Source organism: Gekko japonicus, unplaced genomic scaffold (assembly GCF_001447785.1).
Source record: "Gekko japonicus isolate JY-2015 unplaced genomic scaffold, Gekko_japonicus_V1.1 scaffold152, whole genome shotgun sequence".
Lineage (NCBI taxonomy): Eukaryota > Metazoa > Chordata > Lepidosauria > Squamata > Gekkonidae > Gekko > Gekko japonicus.
In genome coordinates, this window is record NW_015168050.1 from 826,061 (window position 1) to 845,785 (window position 19,725).

The 19,725-nt window shown below is 43.5% G+C and overlaps 2 protein-coding genes across 2 annotated transcripts in view; one reads left to right on the forward strand and one right to left on the reverse strand.

The window, feature by feature from the left end:
- The window catches only part of LOC107113090 (chromosome unknown open reading frame, human C17orf62), a 30,153-nt gene extending 29,167 nt beyond the window's left edge, over positions 1 to 986 (forward strand). The window contains exon 8 of the transcript XR_001482608.1: positions 932 to 986. The gene's annotated coding sequence lies outside the window, so the exon portion shown is untranslated. The remainder of the gene's footprint in view (positions 1 to 931) is intronic.
- HEXDC (hexosaminidase (glycosyl hydrolase family 20, catalytic domain) containing) overlaps positions 1 to 19,451 on the reverse strand; it is a 21,329-nt gene extending 1,878 nt beyond the window's left edge. The window contains exons 1-12 of the mRNA XM_015414350.1: positions 19,089 to 19,451; positions 18,455 to 18,569; positions 16,952 to 17,061; positions 14,672 to 14,759; positions 13,169 to 13,333; positions 11,881 to 12,064; positions 8,968 to 9,039; positions 5,950 to 6,145; positions 5,226 to 5,308; positions 4,526 to 4,604; positions 3,316 to 3,417; positions 55 to 144 (exon numbers count right to left, since the gene is read on the reverse strand). Coding sequence (XP_015269836.1) covers positions 55 to 144; positions 3,316 to 3,417; positions 4,526 to 4,604; positions 5,226 to 5,308; positions 5,950 to 6,145; positions 8,968 to 9,039; positions 11,881 to 12,064; positions 13,169 to 13,333; positions 14,672 to 14,759; positions 16,952 to 17,061; positions 18,455 to 18,553 — 1,268 coding nt within the window. The 5' untranslated portion in view covers positions 18,554 to 18,569; positions 19,089 to 19,451. The remainder of the gene's footprint in view (positions 1 to 54; positions 145 to 3,315; positions 3,418 to 4,525; positions 4,605 to 5,225; positions 5,309 to 5,949; positions 6,146 to 8,967; positions 9,040 to 11,880; positions 12,065 to 13,168; positions 13,334 to 14,671; positions 14,760 to 16,951; positions 17,062 to 18,454; positions 18,570 to 19,088) is intronic.
- Positions 19,452 to 19,725: the final 274 nt, after the last annotated feature.

Below are 19,725 nucleotides of genomic sequence, written 5' to 3' on the forward strand. Positions count from 1 at the left end.
GCAGTCCCTGTAACCAGCCGCCCCAAGTTAATTTTACAAGAGACCCTGAGTTACCTTAGTGCATCTGGCTGAAAGAGATGAATCATTATAGGATGAACCTTCTTTCGCTTTCTGTGGTAAGGGCTGAACCAGCCTGTGACGTACCTGAAGACACATGTATATGTGATTAAAACTGAAGAACTAATGCAACAGATGTGAGAGAGAACGCATGATTTCCAAATATGGTATTTTAAGCTAATGAAAGGCAAATGCACAAGGGACCACAGCATGAATTAATCACTCCAGACCATATATCCATCTAGTCATACTTCCAACTTGGATGAATGAAGAGATGAGTTCATTTTCTGCAGTGCATGCTTGTATGTGGAGAAACATTCTAATTGTATTAGAACATGAGTCCCCACCATGGTGCTCAAGGGTACCGTAGTGCCCACTGACACCTTTCCTGGCTAGGGTTGCCAAGTATTTTTTACTCACCAGCAGGGGAGCGTTGCCTCGGTCCGGGAGCCGCCCGTGGACGCGCCGCCAGAATGTCACAGGAAGTGACGCACGGCGTAGAGCACGTTGGGGGCATGGCCCAGATCATCGGGGGGGAAACCATATGGTTTCCCCCCGATGATCTGGGCCACGCCCCCAATGTGAGCGACGTGGCTGCGTCACCTCTGGTGACGCAGCTTCGGGGGGCAGAGTTCCCCCCGGGGCCCGATTCCGCCGCGGCATAAATCGGGCCTCCAAAGCGGGGGTTTCCCTGCCCCCCGCCCCCACTTGGCAGCCCTATTCCTGTTATATCCACTACATTTTTTAGAAAGTGGGTGGGGCTGGGTGGGGCTCCTGCTAAGCAGGGCTTCTGATAGGCCATTGGAGTTCTGATTGGCTGTGTAGCTGCTATCACAATGTTAATTCTATTCTTCCTCTCACTCATCTCTCCCAGTGTGTTTGCAGATTACAACCCAATTATGCTGGAAATACAAGACACTCCTAAAAAAAACAGATGGTCACTGAATACTTCTATTTTAAAGAATGAAACGTTTGTAAGAGAATCCAAAAAAGAATTTCAATTTTTTTAAAAACAAAACAAAACATCCAACCAGAAATTTTCATCAAGACTGTCTGGGAAGCATTCAAAGCCTATGCCAGAGGATGGATGATTAGAGAATCGGCATATGCCAAGAAACAGATGTCAGTAAAATATTTCCAGATCCAAGACCAGATTAGAAAGCAGGAAGAAAAGATGGAACAGGACTTTTCAACTGAACGGACAAAAATTAAACTTACACTCTTGCAACATCAAACTCATTAAGAAAATTTATGTACTACTTTTAGACAATAAGACCCAAGACGAAGTGGTCAAAAATGTTATGATAAAGTGGGCACAAAACTTAGGTTGTAATATTGAGCTGGACCAGTGGTCACAGGTGTGGAATAAAAAAAATAATAATTATAAAAGCAATTTCATATAAGGAAAATATTTATGTTTTATAGATGGTATATTACGCCTGATAAACTGGCTAAATTTTACCCTAATTGCTCAAATGTATGTTGGAAGTGTCAAAATAATGTTGGATCATTTAACCAGATGTGATATGTGATAAAGCAAAAAATATTGGGATTGGATTCATGCAATTTTACAAAATATTTAAAATGTTCTGTACTCTTTGTTCCAGAAATATTTTTGTTGAATACCTTACCTGAAAACTGTAAAAAAATGACTGTTATCTTATACTACATGTGACTACAACTGCTAGAATACTTTATGCTAAATGTTGGAGAAGAACAAAAACACCTTCGAGAGAAGAAATTTTAAGGAAAATTTTGGAAACAGCGGAAATGGACAAATTAACTCTAACTTTGAAAGGGCAACCAGAAACCACATTTGAAAATACATGGTTGAGATTTTATAAGTGGCTGGAAGAATACAATAAGTAAATTATACAGACATTTAACACGTGTTAAGGATATATAAAATACAGTTTTGATATATTTGCAAGTGATATACATAATGATATAAGGGGAAAATATAAATGTATGATAAATTAGGCATGAGTTTGTCAAGAAGGAACTGTAAGAATAATTTTGTTTGTTATGTCTTTAAAATAAAAAAAATTGGACACCTTTCCTGGCATCCACTACATTTTTTAGAAAGTGGGTGGGGCTGGGTGGGGCTCCTGCTAAGCAGGGCTTCTGATAGGCCATTGGCTGTATAGCTGCCGCCACAGTGTTAATTCTATTCTTCCTCTCACTCCTCTTTCCCAGTGTATTTTTTTAATTGCTTCTCTTGTCCCCTACACTTGGCCTTCCTCTATCTGTGTCTGTCTTCACTTCTCATGGCAAACATTTTGTGGTTGTGGCCACTGTTGTGCTCATAATGCTTGGTATCAGAATAAAGAGGCAGCATGGCTTCAGACAGGAGCACAGTTTAATAAGTCCAGTTCTTTCTCTGTCTAGAGCTACAGTGAATACCACTTCCGTTTCCCCTGTTTCTGCCCACACCAAGTCCTAGAGTGGACTAGGGCAATCTAAAACACTGGCCTGGATTGGAGGAAGAGAGTCATCACAACACCACATCCCCACCCTGTGTCAGAATTCTAAAGGTGCCCACAGGTTCAAAAAGGTTGGGGACCCCTGTATTAGAGAGTATTTATTTATCTATTAGATTTATATCCCGCCCTCCCCGAAGGCTCAGGGCGGCTAACAAAGAGGCTCAAGTGCCAAAGTTAAAACAGATAAAAACAGAATAAAACAATACAGTACAAAACACCAAAATATCGGTGCTCTAGATGTCACAGAATCAGTAGTTGCAAATGGGGGTCTGGTAAAAGTTATTAATTCCTCCTAGCAACACAATCATCCCATCTTCATCCAGAAACGTCTCGCACCCCATTTAATATCCGCACAATTGATGGTTGAGGTGCGATGGTGAGGGGTAACGATGGTGAAATAATGGTGGCGGCAGCTTCTATTCAAGAGCCTGGCGGAAGAGCTCCGTCTTGCAGGCCCTGTGGAACTGCGCAAGGTCCCGCAGGGCCTGGATCTCTTCTGGGAGCTTGTTCCACCAGGTAGGAGCCGCCACCGAAAACGCCCTGGCCCTGGTAACAGCAAATTTTATATTCCTGAGGCCTGGGATTACCAGGAGATTTTGACTCCCCGACCGTAGGGCCCTTGGTGGAACATGCAGGGAAAGGCGGTCCCTTAGGTAGACCGGACCCTAGCCATATGAGTATGAGGCCATGGGTAACTATGAGCTTTGCGGCAATTATATTTTATGTAATTATCAGGCATAGGTAACAGCATAAGTTCTTTTTTTGCATTCCCTACCTGTTGTTTTCCAGAAGTTCATCCACTGAGGGTTTGAGGTAGAAAGCTATTTGGGTCACAAGTGAGAGAATTTCACTTCCTGGGAAAGTCCCTGAGATGTCACTGTTCAAGAAGAAAGTCCCTGTAAGCACTTAAGATAAATATCCAGCATATCTAAACTTCGCTCCTGACCCAAACTAACTGTTTTGACAATACTATTACTCACTTTAGAGACTGGAAACAGCTTGTAGAGTTCTTTCCTACTGCTGCCCCATTCTTTTCTGTGGTGTTTTGATAGTTAAATATTTTGTGTGTTTTAATATGTATGTTGCTGCAGTTTAAAATTCAGGTCTCTAGAGGAAGAAAGATGGGTGATTGAAATGTGTTATGACTGGATGGTAGCTGTACCCTGGGGGGCAGAGCTGACTAATTTGGGAAGACGGTTTGTGTGTGACAGGAAAGCAAGCTGAGTGGGTGAGGTGATCTATGTGCTTTGTAGAAGTTATTAGCCTAAGTGGCGAATGAGGAAAATAGACCTTTGTAGCTAGGTCTATTTAAGGTATGTTAGCGAGAGGAGGAGAACTGAAACTATTATGCTTATGAACTATACTGAAACCGCTTTGCTGTTATACTTGTAAATAAACTCTATTTGTGTTTAAATGAACACAGCTGTTTTATTTAGAGCACAGGACCCCCCCCCCCCTTACCTCAGAGCCATCCCCATGCACTGACCATTCTTTCATTCTACCAAATATAACTAAGCCATCCTGTTCTTTGGGTTCAGCTAAGAAGTCTAAGGTGAGAGCCTTCGGTGGCAACAAAAGTAAGCAAGAAATTTTGAGAAAGGCAAGGAGGCAGCATAACGCATGTCATGTCAGAACACTACAGAGAAATGCAATTACAGGTTTTACATATAAGAGATCTCAGAAAAGAAGCAAAATAGTACTTTCCAAACCCCCAAATAACAGAGTTCCACTATTCTTGAAAAACCTTTAAAAAAAGTGGAGAAATGGGTCCGATCTGTGGCAGTGATTTACTAACAAAGCCAACAGGTGTTAATTATACCAGATTGATAAACTTTGAATTAAAGCTTGTGATTACATTTTTGGTTCATCTTCTGACACTATCATGACCAAGAGAGCCCATTCCTTCTTCCACATGCACAGCCCATTCTAAACTATGATTCCCTTAGTCTTGAACCTGTTCACAATTCATAACTTGGAGCTTTTACCTCATGAAAGTGTCTGTTTCCAGACTGGAGATCCCTAAAAGCTTTTTCACATCTTCTTTCACCTTTTCTGAATAGCCACCTTGAGGGATTAAAGGGGGGGGGGGTAAGAGTTAAAGCATGTGAGGGGGGAAAAGTTGTTTTTTCTAAAAAAGAAAATGTAAAGGCTTTAATGAAAATCAATGCTGGCATGGACAGTGAGTTTCCTACCATAAAACAGGCAGATGGGAATTCTAGAATCAGCCTAGTCAAAACTCAACGATGGTTTATATCGTTTCGTTTATATCATTTCATACTGATGGCAAAGTGACATAACCTGTTATTTGCCTGTTTGCATTTGTAAAACCATTGCTCAGTAAGAATTAAAGTATGATGCCAGACTGTTCAGGCCCATAGATCACCATTCAGTGACTCCTAAATGATGAATCAGAACTCACCAGGTAATGGAGGAAAAGGGAAAACAAAAAACTGAGAATGTATTTTCCAGATCAGGGATTAGTACAGATACATGGATCTTGAACTTTGGGGGCAATCTAGAGCTGCTTTGGGTCCCCAGGAAGTGGGGTTTAAATTAAAAAAAATTCAAATTAAACAACTGTTTGAAAATAATGTACAAGTTCTGATCTTACTAAACTTTCAGAGTTTTCATAACACCACTAATGTGCACCTGGCTTAGATCTGACCGAGGAGAGTCATTCTATACCGTTCTTTAGTGCCTGGAGACATATGGCTAATGACGGGATTCCTACAGGCAGAAGCTCACACAGAACAGAGAAGTGGTCATACCTAGAAAAGAGAAAGCCAGACTATTTAGTAAAAGGCAATGTAGGTACGTACTGCAGCAGTGCAGACATTAACACTGGCTTCAGTGACTGGAAGAGCTTTAGTAAAGCACAGCTCTCAAAGCCACAGTTTATGTGAGTACACATTTGCGTGTTCTTTTCTGACCAAAAAGAACTGAGCATCCTAAAAAAAGTTGCACATGAGCATATACTCAATGCAAGTGTTTGGTCTGTTCTCCTAGAATTATATTTTTATATGGGTTGAGATACAGAATGGAAAAGGAATTCTGAATATCAGGAACTTTGGAGAAAGGGATGGGTGAGAAGAGAGATGGTCAACAAATATGGGTAGAAAACAAGAAGTAGGAGAGCAGGAGTAAGAGGAAGCAGTGGTGAAATCAGAAAAATCCTCTTCTAGCTTAAACCTCCCTTTTTAGTTCTGGTGTCAATCAAAAATGTCTCTGCATTTTTAAAGATTCCCCCCCCCCCCCACTATGGTGACAGCTAGATAATGTGTGTACTTATTTTTATTTCAGCTTGAAAATTCCCAGTCTCAGAATTCTTCTTAAGATACTGGGCCCTGTAATTTTTCAGTACATTAATAATACTACAGATATCATAATTACCTGCCGAAGTTGTAATTACCTTTGCCATCCGGTCAGGGCAATTCCTTGGAGGATACCAGCAGGAGTACTCTCAGCCACTTTCAACCATTGTTGGTGATTTTTAAGGTGATGGCCAATAAGTGTTAGGGACTGGTTTACTCCAGTGGCCCCTTTAAAAGCACTAGCCAACCATAGCTTGGGAAAGTTACACTTCTGGTACTTTTCTATGAGAATTGCTGGAAGGCAAAAGAAACAAGATTATCATCAATTGTATAAAGTGTTAAATTGGATGGTAGGATGCCTTGCACACTAGATCCACAGGAAGAAGGTAATGCACTGTATCCCAAGAATAGCTTCCTGATTACCACTGAATTGGAATTCTGAGGCATATAGATTTCTTCTGTTGATGGTGCATTGGATCAGACTTGCCTCCAGTGGAAAATAAATGAATTGTAGACCAAGGATATAGAAAAGGTGGTAATCCTAAATGCTGTTAATGTAGGCAAGCTAGACTTGCATATTTCTATGGATAAGAACATAAGAACATAAGAGACGCCAGTGTTGGATCAGGCCAAAGGCCCATCCAGTCCAACACTCTGTGTCACACAGTGGCCAAAAAGACCAGGGGCCATCAGGAGTTCCACCAGTGGGGTCAGGACATTAGAAGCCCTCCCACTGTTGACCCCCCCCCCCCAAGCACCAAGAAGACAGAGCATCACTTGCCGCAGAGCCCCTATCTATACCTTGTGGCTAATAGCCACTGATGGACCTCTGCTCCATATGCTTATTCTGAGGCAATGCCAAAGACATCTCAGATTTCAACAAGAGAACAGTGGAGTAAGTATCTTTCAGAATATAGTTCACAAACTACTTCATAAGGCTTGCTTGATTTTTTTGGGGGGTATTTTTCATGTGTGCGTGTGCACGAGCATGCGCACGCACCTGGAAGTCATGTCAATTTCTGGTGACTGACCCCTACTGGGGGCCTGGAGGATATTCTGAGTGATGGATGAATAAAGCCTGCCCCCACCTCCTCACTGCTGGTATTCCAAAGAGGTATCCCACTCAAGTACTAGCCAGAGTTGACCCTGCTTAGTTTCTGAGATCTGACAAGATTGGGCTTGCCTGGGCTATTCAGGTCAAAGCAGGTCTGCCTGATTTAAGACCGTTTTTGTCTCATTAAGCCAGTGTGGTGTAGTGGTTAGAGTGCTGTACTAGGACGGAGTAAACCCAGGTTCAGATCCTCACTCAGCCATGAAGCTCACTGGGTGACTTCCGATCAGACTTTCTCTTTCTGCCTGATCTATCTCACAGGGTTGCTGACAGAGGAAAAATTTTATTATAACAAGCTGAGCTCCTACAAATTAAAGAACAAATTATTTTAGACCAATGACTTGGATTAAGAAATAGCCAAATGGGTTAGATGGGTTGTGTGTTATAGCATCAATTAAGAGCCATACTAGACTTGATGGCATTTTCATGGGGATGCTACCTCCACTTTAAAGTAGCTTAAATATAAGGTGAGGTCTCAATCCTAATCAGACCTGCAGAACAGCAGGCAGAGGTGCTCTCATTCCCCAAGCCCACCACCTTTTCAAGTGCTGAAAGTGGCATTAGGAGAGGGGGAGAACAAGAGGAGGAGGAGGAGGAGGGGGAGATTGGCTTTATATCCCGCCCTTCACTACCCAAAGGTGTCTCAGAGCGGCTTACAAACTCCTTTCCCTTCCCCTCCCTACAACATAGTCATGTCAAGTTTGGCCTTAGGCATATAAATTAAATGTTGCATACGTCAGCATTGCCCCCATTTTATATTCACAATAACTCTAAGGTAGGCCTAGATTTAGTGAGTGTAACTAGCTTGCCTGCATCCTGTGTGCTTTATGGCTGAGTACATTCAAACCTCCATCACCCCAATTTAAGACAAAATCAGTGACCTTATTCTTTAATCTACTTCTACCCCTCGTATACAACCATGGTGACTGAAAGACACTTACCAAAACTCACACACTTAAGAAAACACAGCTGTACTACTTCCCCTCAAAACAATATCCTCCTGACGATGTTAACTGCAAAAGCCTTCCCTAAAAATAATGGCTTTGTATTTGTCATGGAACGCAGAGTGAACAGGGACCATCTGCACCTCCTTGGAGAAGACATTTCATAATGCTGGAGCTTCTCAAAAACCAGGATTGTGCTATGGCTATATGGACAGAATCAAAGGGAGGCAACAACCATGAAATGGTCCTGAGAGGACATGTGGTGGAGAACAGGCTCATACAAGTTGTTTAAAAAAGGACATAAAAACAGCACGCCAAGGCAACATTTTTATATAGGTATATTTATAGCACATGTGATGCATAAATTCGGGGAGGCTGAGGCTGGCAGATTGCGTGAGCTCAGGAGTTCTTGACCGCAGTGGGCTATGCCAATCGGGTGTCCGCACTAAGTTCGGCATCACATGCATGACACATGGATTCCAGGCATAGATTCAATTAGAACCTTCTGTCTGATAGTCATCAGCCATCCTCATATTAGGTTTAATTCCTGTTTCCTGTGTGCTATTTTTTAAGGCCTGTGGGAGATACATGGGATTTTGTCCTCAGTGCAAGGTGAGCAGTATACAACAACTTTCTGCTTGCTATCAAAGCCATTGCAACTGGGGAGAAAGGGCTTCCCAAAATCCCAAATGTCCCCCATTTGCCCCCAACAATTTTGTATGCCCCCCCCCAACAATTTGCAGACTGTCCTCCTGGAGGGCTCTGTGTGACCCAATAAAAATCACTGTTCTAAAAATTGCACACTGGCAATAAACTACAGACATGACAATTAACATAATTGCTTTATTAGAAATACTTAACATACTTTTATTTTTCCTTCAAGAGCCCCATACAGATGATTCACCATGTGGGGAGGGATGGCAGGCACAAGCACACTAGCCCCACCCCATCTCTGCACTACTGCCTGATTGTTTGCCAAGTGTGATTGCACGGAGGAAGTGGCTGCGTGCACACCACCTCCTTCCCATTATCACTGAACAAAGCCACCAAGTGATACCAACCTTTACTGCTGACATCAAGATCTGGAGCATAGTCCCAGATCATCAGCTCCACAAGCTGTGCTATCCCAGAATCTGGAAAGAAGTAAAAAATTGAGTGATTATAAGGGGCTTGTGAAGAGAATGGCATATGAAAGATGAAGAAACGGAATCAGTGATCAAGAAAAGAAGCAGAAAATGTCCCCCTCCTCACACAAAAGTTCAACTATGAAGAAGGCAGAGAGAGCTCAGAAGCAGCAGTGTACCAAGAAGACTGGCAGACATTTTTTTTCAAGCAATGCTACAATTCAGTACCAAGCACTCCTATTGCTTCTCCTGTAATTCAGCACAAAATGGAAACTATTTATTTTGGACATGTTTACTCTGCCCTTCTTCTAGAGCGGGGGTGTCGAACTCATTTGTTATGAGGGCCAAATCTCACATAAATGAGATGTTGTTGGGCCAGGCCATTGCACCAAACGTGCAATGGCATTTGGCATAAGTGATGGTGAGAAAGTACCTTACCAAGTCCCCTGAGCCCACCAACGCCGATCCCCTGGAGTACTGGTCACACAAGGCTGTCATCTGGCATGACCTCTCTTGCATGGCTATGTCTCCTCTCCTGCCCTCCCACCAATGTCCAGACCGAGTGGGTGCTCTCCCACCTGGGAAACATTCTCAGCCCCCACTGTTCACACCTGGACCCATTCTCAAGGTCAGCCTCCCTCTCCTGGGCTACCCCTCTTTGGACCTCACAGGGTAATATACAGGTCTCCTGTTCCCCTGTATGTCCCCCCATTCCTCCTCCTCTCTGGGTGATCTGGACTGCAGGCGCTTGGGTGGGAGGATGGCCACCTCTGCCAGGTGGGGTGGATGGGCCCCACACCCAACCCTTTCTCACTGAAACTCCCCCATTGAGAAAACCCTTTACTTTTGCCCTCCAAAGAAAATCTCCTTCACCCAACTCCTACTTCAAGAAACAACAACTACCTCATGAAAGAACACCTACCTCATGGAACAACATACACCTCAGCAAACATCTTCCTTCTGCAAATAACTGCCTGTACAAGCAAGCCCATTTGACTACCCCTTTCCATTGCACTGGTACGATTCACAACAGGTGAGCTCTTAACCTAGGGGTGGACTGTTACCAGAGGATCTATGTTTTGGGGCCCGAGGGGGACTGGGAGCATTGTGGGCATGCCTCGCTTGGTCCCAATGCTTGTCAGGGTCTCTGCCAAGCTGCTGTGGGGTTATGTTGGGGAGCCCCTGTCAAAACTCTGGTGATATCTGCCTTTCTGTCCTTCAAAACATGCCTTTGGAGACTTGGGGGGCTACAAGCATAGCATGGATGCTTGCCTTTCTTCCAGTGTCTGCCTGGGGGGGGGGTCTGCCCAGGTGAGGTTTCCCTGTGAGTTTTGTGTCACTGGCTTGTTCCTCACCTGTTCCATAGACTCCTGTAACTGCAGCTCTTTTCCAGAGACATCGGGGGGGACCTTTTTGAGGGGTCCATAAATAGGAACCCAGAAATGTAATCTGCCCCCAACTTGGAGAGATTGTAGAGGAGCAGGTGGCAGGGTAAAGTTCCCTGTGGGTTTGGTGTGTGTAGCTTGCAGGGGGTCCATTCTATACACTTTTGACTCTGCACCTGAAATTTCCCCCAACAGCACTTTTCTGTGGACATTTTTGGAGGGCTGTCCCTTGGACCCCCTACATCCAATCTGCACATAATTTGGAGGGCATGTATAGGAGAATCAGGGGGAGGTCCCCTCTTGAGTTTGATGTCTCTAGCTTGCACAGGAACCATTCTATACACTCCTGAACCTGCACCTGTCATTTCCCCAGAAAGAACTTTCTCGGGGGCACCTTCTTTGGGGGGTGGCATAATTTGACCTGTAAATCCAATTCTCGCCAAACTTGGAGGGCAGGTAGAAGAGAGTCATCTGGAGATCCCCTGCAAGTTTGATGTCTCTAGCATGCAGAGCAGGGGGAGTGCTCTAGGTAAAGTTTTCCCTTGCTCGAAAGCCAGTTGAATCCGACTTTAGGGATGCGGTGCTCATCTCCATTTCCAAGCCAAAGAGCCAGCGCTGTCCAAAGACGTTTCCGTGGTCACGTGGCCGGCATGACTGGGCGCCAAGGCGCACGGAATACTGTTACCTTCCCACCAAAGCGGTACCTATTTATCTACTTGCAATTTCTTGCTTTCGAACTGCTAGGTTGGCAGGAGCTGGGACCAGAGACGAGAACTCACTCCATCATGTGGCACCCGGGTCTTGAACTGCTGAACTACCGACCTTCCGGCCTGCAGTTCAGTGTCTTAACCACTTGAGCTACCACAGCCCCTTTAGGGAGTGTTCTACAGTGTCACAAACCTCAGTTTATTTGGTGAGTAAAAGTTTGTGGTGGTTCTTGTCTCACAAACTGGGCCCACCACAAACCGAAACAAACTGCATTCTCCTGAACCCCATTTTCCTGGTTCGTGCCCATCCCTACAAATGTCTACTTTTTTGAAAAGTGTTATTTTTAAATGGTGATGCTGCACCTTATTGGCATTTCAAAAATCATTTCTCTGTAACACAAAGCATTTATTAAGCTACATTTAGATTTGAGTCCCATAGCACCTTACAGACCTACAAGATTTTTGGAGTATAAGTTTTCAAGAGTCAAAACTTTCTTTGTCAGGTATCTGATGAAGAGAACTTTGACTCTCAGAAGCTTACACCCCAAAATCTTGTTAGTCTCTACAGTAATACTGGACTTGAATCTAGCTGTTCTACCGGAGACCACTCTCTGAAATTAAGCTACATTTGAAACTGTAGTGAATTTTTATTCCGCTCCTCTCAGAAATTAACAATGAGGCATTCACTGGCTTATTTGGAGCACAAGGGTGTTTCAGAAATGCAGTTAGAATGGGAAAACCTTTCTCCAGTAACATACCTCTCAATGTTTCTTCATTCAATCCCCTTAGCATGTCGTCCCATACAATGGGTTTCACTGTGGGGTGAGCTGAGACCACATAGCTAGCCACTGCTTTCAAGTGGGCCAGGCATAGCTTTTCAGTGGTATTTTCTTCTTGCTGTAGCCACTTTTTGGACTCCTCCCCTTCACCAAGATAATAAACCTGGAGTGGCCACCCAAGACAAGTTTCAGTTACTATTACTCTGATGATCTTCAGCATTGCACAATTCTTTCACAATGTGCTAGACACAGTTGCAGTGAGAAAAGAAAGTGGTGAGGTTCTCACAAGGAAATAACTGCCAGTCACAGTAGACAAAGCCAAGCTATATATGCCAATGGTCTAATTCAATATGCAACAGTTGCCTACATTCTCCAAGTGTGGCCCTACCATATGCTAAATGGTCATACCCATAGTCCCCAAGAGAATGCAAATGACAGGGCCAGTTTCTACATCTGAATCCTGCTAGCATAATTCATTCAATTGCACATACAGGTACAATTAACTGCTTCAGGTTTTAAAGTCAAATGATATTGCATTATCTGACAAAGTCAATGGCACAAAACCAGGAAAGACAGACAGGCTATCATTTTTAAAGAATCTGAGGGGGGCGCACCACCACTCATTTCTGCCTTCTTTATTTGGCCAAAGTCCTCTTTCTTCTCAGTGGTTTAGAGACAGAAGTTGCTGTAAAAGGAGAAGGAAACTGCAAGAGAATTTCACTTGGCTCCCCCCCCCACCCCCCCCCCCAGTCAGTAAAAACATCAAGCACACTACTAGAAATGCCAGTCTCTAGGTGGGACCTGGAGATTTGCCAGAATTACAACTCATCTCCAGACTACAAAGATCATTTTCCCTGGAGAAAATGGATGTTTTGTAGGGTGGACTCTAAGGCATTGTGCCTCACTGATGTCCCTGTCCTCCCTAGGCTCCAGCCCCAAATCTCTAGATGTTTCCCAACCTGGATCTGGCAACCCTACCCCACTGCTGGTGGTCAGAGAGGACCTGGCAACCCTACCCACTACAGTAATGCCAAAAAAAATTTAAACTAGCGGTAAAGTTACCACATGATGATAACATTATTAATATTGTAAAGTTTACTGTGGGATTGTAGAATCTAGCATCCCATCATTCCCAAGGATGGCATTCCAGCTACAAGGGAACAATAAGAGTGTAGCAACAGGAAGTGGCTGACTTCCATGGCTCTCACAAGGTAAAAGTTGTTGTGGTTACTGCAGAACAGTTTCAGCCCCGTGGGTCACACTATACCTCATCACAGCCAATGTGAAACCATCGAAGTTCTTCATGCAGTGCTAACACTTGGTCTATCATTCCGCTGACCAAACTCAAGGATTCCTCTTTATGTGGGTTCACAGTGTTTGGAAACATTTCCACTTCCCGCAGGTGGCGGAACTCTTTGTGCTTCAGGACAAACTGCAGGAGAAGCAAGAACTAGTGGATGCAGCCTGAAGCGGGAATACAGCCCCATATATCTCCACATTTATGTAAGATTTTCCAATATAAAAATAACAGATAAAAACATCAAATTATGCTGCTCCAGTGAAAAAATGGGTACTGTAAAAACTGTAGAAATCTGCAGGGCTACAAATGTAGAATCCATCTGTTTAATCCAAGACCTGATAATCTTTGCAGTAATAAAGAAAGCTTATTAAAAGGAATGCTAGTATAAGTGTGTAAATCGAACTCCAGTAGCAAACCAGGGCTATTTTTGGGCAGGAACGCACAGGAACGAAGTTACGGCTGGCTCCCAAGCCGGCCACGCCCAGCAGGAACTCATTAGCATAATAGGCCACACCCAACAGCAGAAACTCATTAGGATTGGCTACATTAGGGGTGTGTGGCCTAACATGCAAAGGAGTTCCTGCTACAAAAAAAGTCCTGGGTTTTGACAACAAACAAGGTAAACAGAATAACAAGCAAAAGGTGGGTGTGGCTGGATAACCACACTTCTGGTAACATGTGCTAATGAGCTGTGCTGGCAGGGTGTGGCCTAATATGCTAATGAGTTTCTGGTGTTGGGTGTGGCCTATTATGCTAATGAGTTCCTGCTGGGCTTTTTCTACAAAAAGAGCCCTGCAAAAGACCATGTATCTATATGATGGGTTGGAGGAGGGAAATAGCCAGACTATGCAAAGAAATAAATGAAATGTTAAAAGGTCAGGAAATAACGTAGGAATATAGGGATTAGGAGAGGAAGGTTGTGCCTTTTATCAGCTGTGATGTGATGCCACATCACATGAAAAAATCAGAATAAGAATTTATTCCAACTATAAATATGAGTTTCTGTTTGCAAAAAGGAGGGGGAAGAAGAGATTAGATTTGTAAACCACTCAGAGTGGTTTACAATCTCCTTCCCTTCCTCTCCCCACAATAGACACCCTGTGAGGTAGGTGGGGCTGAAAGAGCTCTAAAAGAACTGCTTTTGAGAGAACAACTCTGAGGGAATTTATGACTGACCCAAGGTCACTCAGCACAAGCAGCTGTATGTGGAGGAGTGGGGAATCAAACCTGGTTCTTCAGATTAGATTCCACAGCTCTTAACCACTACACCAAACTGGTGTACTTTCCACTACCTCCTAAACCTTGTAGTGCCTCTGCAAGGATCAAGACCAGGTGTCTGGATTTTTATAGCACACACCCAGCTATTAGGAAGACAAAGAAATCTCACTTACCATCTCACTATAGGGCTGTGATATCTCTTACACACATCTGTCCTCAAAGAAAATAAATATGTTTAGTCACTACACTCACCTCCATGTGTCCAAAGGTCTGTACCAGAGGGATAACCTCTAACTCGTGCAAGTTTGCCAGGTTTATAATCTCTTTAATCTCAGATGGACTAGGGGGGGAAAAACCCAGAAATTAGTTATCATTGCTGTATTTCAACATCAAATGGTCAATTTACTTTGCCTTCCTTATTTTGTAACAATTATCCTGTATCCCGTTAAGAAGCAGGTACCAATTAGCTTGTATGATTTTTTTCCCTTAAGCTAAGTGACCACAGAGACTTCAAAAGGATCTATATAGATAATGCCCTCTGAGTACAGTTGCCAGCTCTGGGCCGGGAAAATCCTGGAGATCTGGGGTTGGAGCCTGGAGATGGGAGGGAGTCTACGGTTGCCAGCTCAGGGTTGGGAAATGCCTGGAGATTTTAGGAGTGGAGCCTGGGGAGGGACCTTAGCAAGATACAATGCCGTAGATTCCACTCTCCAAAGCAACCGTTTTCTCCAGGGAAACTGATCTTGGTTGCCTGGAGATCTCCTGTAATAGCAGGAGATCTCCGGTGCCACTTGGAGGTTGGCAATCCTACTCTGAGAGGGCAATGTTATCTGCAACACTACAATATGTATAAGTGTACTTATAAATATGTATTTATATTATATATATATACTATTTATAATATATGATATTACATTTAATTTTGTGCCGGAAAAGTAGATGGAGAAACTCAGCAAGTTAATGATCTTTTATTGAAAAAAGAAATGAGGCTTCTCATTAGACAAGATAAGAAATAGAAAGAAGTACAAATTAACCCTATAAGTACTACAAAAATGCAAAGAAAACCAGGCTCCCTAGCATTTCTCAAGCATCACTTAATATATAATCTTTAAAGTAAAGCAAATTTCAAATAACTATCTCTAAATGTTTTAGGAAGCTTTGGAAGCCCAATAAACATACACATCCCACCTAGAATCCTCCTCTTGAGAATTCCGTCAACGGAATCCTGTTCAGCTCTCTGAATTATGCATTTTATAGATAAGGTGACAGCCACTAATTTAGATATATCATTAGACATTTATCATATGATAATTATATAGAGAAGTGGTTCTCAAAATGATTTTATGAGATCATTCACAGCTGCACAGAGGTGTAGCTGATAATGTTCATCAGCTGTTCAAGCAAGATTTTTAAAAGGCTATATGTATAACAGAGATAATTAAAAGGCAATGATTCTACTTTTCTTGAGCTATGTTCATTGGTTGTCAAAGATTAAAGAGATCCTATTCTTTCTCTGACCAGTTGGTGAACTTTCTTCAAAAGTTCTGAAAACTGTATCAGAACATACATGATTAGCACATACATCATAAGACTGCCTTTTCAAATTCCACCCCTCTATTCTGGATGAATCATTCCGGAATAACTACTACCTGACTGGTTTTATGCTCACAAAAACCAACAGAAGCTAGAATGATCACTCTACACAAACAAGTTTCTAAAGCATCAAAGTGTTTAAGTCACCTGCTTATCCCCCACTCCACAGTATATTTATTTATTTATTTTTATTTATGACATTTATACCCCGCCCTCCCCGCGAACGGGCTCAGGGCGGCTCACATTAGGCACCAAGTGCGTTCAATATACAATTACATAGTATAAAATACAGAATTAAAATTTAAAACAACTTAAAATCAATCCAGCGGATGCACATATAAACTAACATCTTGTGCAGCGGGGGGGGGGGGGCTGGGGGGGATGGGAAGATGTTACTCCACCACCCCAGTGGTCTCTCTCTATAAAGAGCAGTGGTGGAAGTGGCTGTGACGGCTCCTACTCATAAGCCTGGCGGAAGAGCTCCATCTTGCAGGCCCTGCGGAACTGCGCAAGGTCCCGCAGGGCCCTGATCTCCTCCGGGAGCTCATTCCACCAGGTAGGAGCCACCACTGAAAAAGACCTGGCCCTTGTTGCAACAAGCTTGGCCTCCTTAGGGCCTGGGGTCACCACCTGGTGTTGCGACCCTGACCGAAGTGCTCTTTGGGGAATATATGGGGAAATATATTTTATAGTATAGAAGGGTTGCACAAATGTGTTAAGATTAATTAATTTCAGATTACACCAAGAAAGCATTTATCTATACTGTCATCATGTTTGGTTCTCACTATATATTCTCATAATCATTATTCAGGCTGGACTTTGCAAATTTATGAACCTTTCAAGATTTCCAATGCAGCTTCTGAACTAAACAAGTCTCTAATTCTGCTTATTTGAAACAGACACCCAACTACAATTAGAACATCCCATTTATTTATTTACCTGTAGGCATCATTTGCTTGGAGTGGCTTCAGCTCTCCATTATAAGGAAACATATCTTCATACTCAAGGAGAATCCCATTTGCCCCCAGCTCATGGAACAAAGGGAAGATCTGTTGGATTCATAAAACATTTCAAATCTATAGCCAGTGTGGATTGATAAAACTTGATTTCATGAGACTGAAGGAGCAAGCCTAAGCAGGCTTACTCAGAAGTCAGTCCCATGCTATTCAATGGGGCTTACTCCCAGGAAAGTGTCTTTAGGATTGCAGCCATGATCTCCATAGGGAACACCTAAAAATGCACACTAAAGCCTCTTGCTTCTGGTCTTGAGGGAAAATATATTTTTCTCCAGGATGCCTTTGTAGATGTCTGAAGCCAGGAGAGAGTCTAAGGGGCGTACAGTTTGATATTGTATTGTGAATTAACTGAATATTTGTGATTCTGTATACTATTTTTTATTATGTTAACCACCTTAGCATTCACAGTGTAAGGAAAGAAAAATGCATATATACTTTACATCCCAGCCTGCATGATGCTTAAGTGAAGTGCAGCATGTCCCACCATAAGGAAGTCTACTATCAAACCTCAATCCTGCTCGTTCCTTTTGTGCAGAGTAAATTGGGTTCCAGCTACAGTTGCCAACCTTCAGGTTAGGCCTGGAGATCTCCCAGAAGTACAACTGATCTGTAGACAACAGCAATCAGTTCCTCCGGAGAAAATGGCTGCTTTGGAGAGTGGGCTGTATGGCATTATGCCCCCCTAAGGACCCTCCCCTCCCCAAACCCCACCCTCCCCAGTCTCCACCCCCAAATCTCCAGAAATTTCCCAACCCAGAGTCGGTAACCCTAGTTCCAGCACACCATCAGCACCTCTGTAAAGTAAGAATACAAAACAGCTCTTCAGAACAATCTCATCCTTTAAAATGAGTTACACTGTAGAAAGGATATACAAAACACTGGCCCCGGTCACACGGGCTGGATATCGTGGGGGGAGGCATGGCTAATTGCCCCGGCGCAGTTTGATCTGCGATTACGCGATCAGACGGGCCGGTGGCACACCACGGGTCCTTTCCTCGGCGCCAGCGGGTAAACGAGGGACCGAAGGGGAATGCCACGTGCCGGCAGGATCACACCACGGGCGTCCGGAGGCAGCCGTGGCAAACGTTTACTAGTACCTTGGAGGTACTAGTTTTTAAATGTGCATTGTCAGTGGTAAGCCACGGGTACGCTCCACTTCCCAGATGTTGGGGTGTGATCACGCCTGGATAATCCGCCCACCTTCCGTGCCTCTCCTGTGGCAACTTTGCCGTGTGACCGGGGCCACAATCAGGCAGCATCAGATATGGGACTGTTAACTTCTTTCACACTAGTTGAGCAAAACTGAAGCACAGATTTCTTCCATTTAAAATGATTACTTCCAAAATGGATCTGAAACTTTTCTCTGAAACAAACCAAAATCAAAAGAGTTCCAAACTCCTGGTTACACAGATCAAATTTACATTACCTCTGCTAGGTATGAGACCTTTGGTGGAGCTCCCTTAAGATCCAAGTGCACTAAACGAAGTTCAAATGGAGAAGAACCCATCACTTTGTTTTCTTCCATGCTTCCTGCAGCATAACTGTAAGAAGTAAAATCAAGTGTTATACCTGGAGCAGTAGCATAATTAGAGACAGGATCATTTCCTCACATAATGAAGATCTAAGAAATGGAAACACCTTTGCTGCCTTTCCAAATTTAGGTGGCATAGTGAAGAGAATGTGTGGACTGGGATGAAGCAAAATTCTGCAGTCTCCTACCTTGATCCGAACAGCTTCCACAGATGTCAACATAACTTCACTCAAATGCAAAACACCTAGACTTCAGATTTATAACTGTATAGCTGAAAGTTGTCTTAAACCCTGCACTGCCCTAACAGTAGAGATTTACCATACCTACATTGATTATACTCAAGTCATCAATAATGAATGCTATTTTGCAGCAATTAAAAGCAAACAGGCAATAAGATTACCAACACCCCTAAGATATGATAATTTGCAGACAAATGCTAGGATTTTAAGACGACAATCCTATGCACACTTGCTTGGGAGGAAGCCTGCCTAGATTTGCAGCCTTGAGATTGCAGGATGAAAATACATACCATTACTGACTCCTAATCTTGGATTTCTTTCTTTCTTTTTAAAAATCGAGTGGCAATTGCCCATTCAGTGTCACAACAACTAGGCGCCTGTTGCATTCAGACACCTCATACCAGCAGGAGGCAACTGAGAAGACTCCCCCAATTCCTGTGCAACAATCGCGGCTGTGAAGGAAGCACAAATTCAAACTTTACTTGAAGGCACCGCCTGGCAGCTTTCGCACACGTCACCCCTCTTCCTGTTAGACATGGACCAGATGCAACAGGACAAACCAAAGGAAAAAAATAATGACATCGATTTATTGCCTCTGGAATTCAAATTACTGAGGCCTCAGTATCTTTTAGCCTCTGCTGCTCTGGGTGAAGATCTACGACTACAACTACTACCCCCCCCCCCCCCGCCCCGGAAATGCAAATGTCTGGGCTTTTTAAACTTCCCAGTGAGTCCCATCCGTCTCTTTTTCAGGGCGCCTGCTCTTCCCCCCGCGACTCTCCCTCGCGTTCTTCTCCGTCTCCAAACTCGATTGTACTAGTCTCTCCTACCACCCAGCTCTCTTTCTCCGATATCGTTTTCTCCTGCCTGATGATCCCTCAACTGCTTCCGCTTTGGGCAACGGAGATGCTCATTGGCCGCCGACCG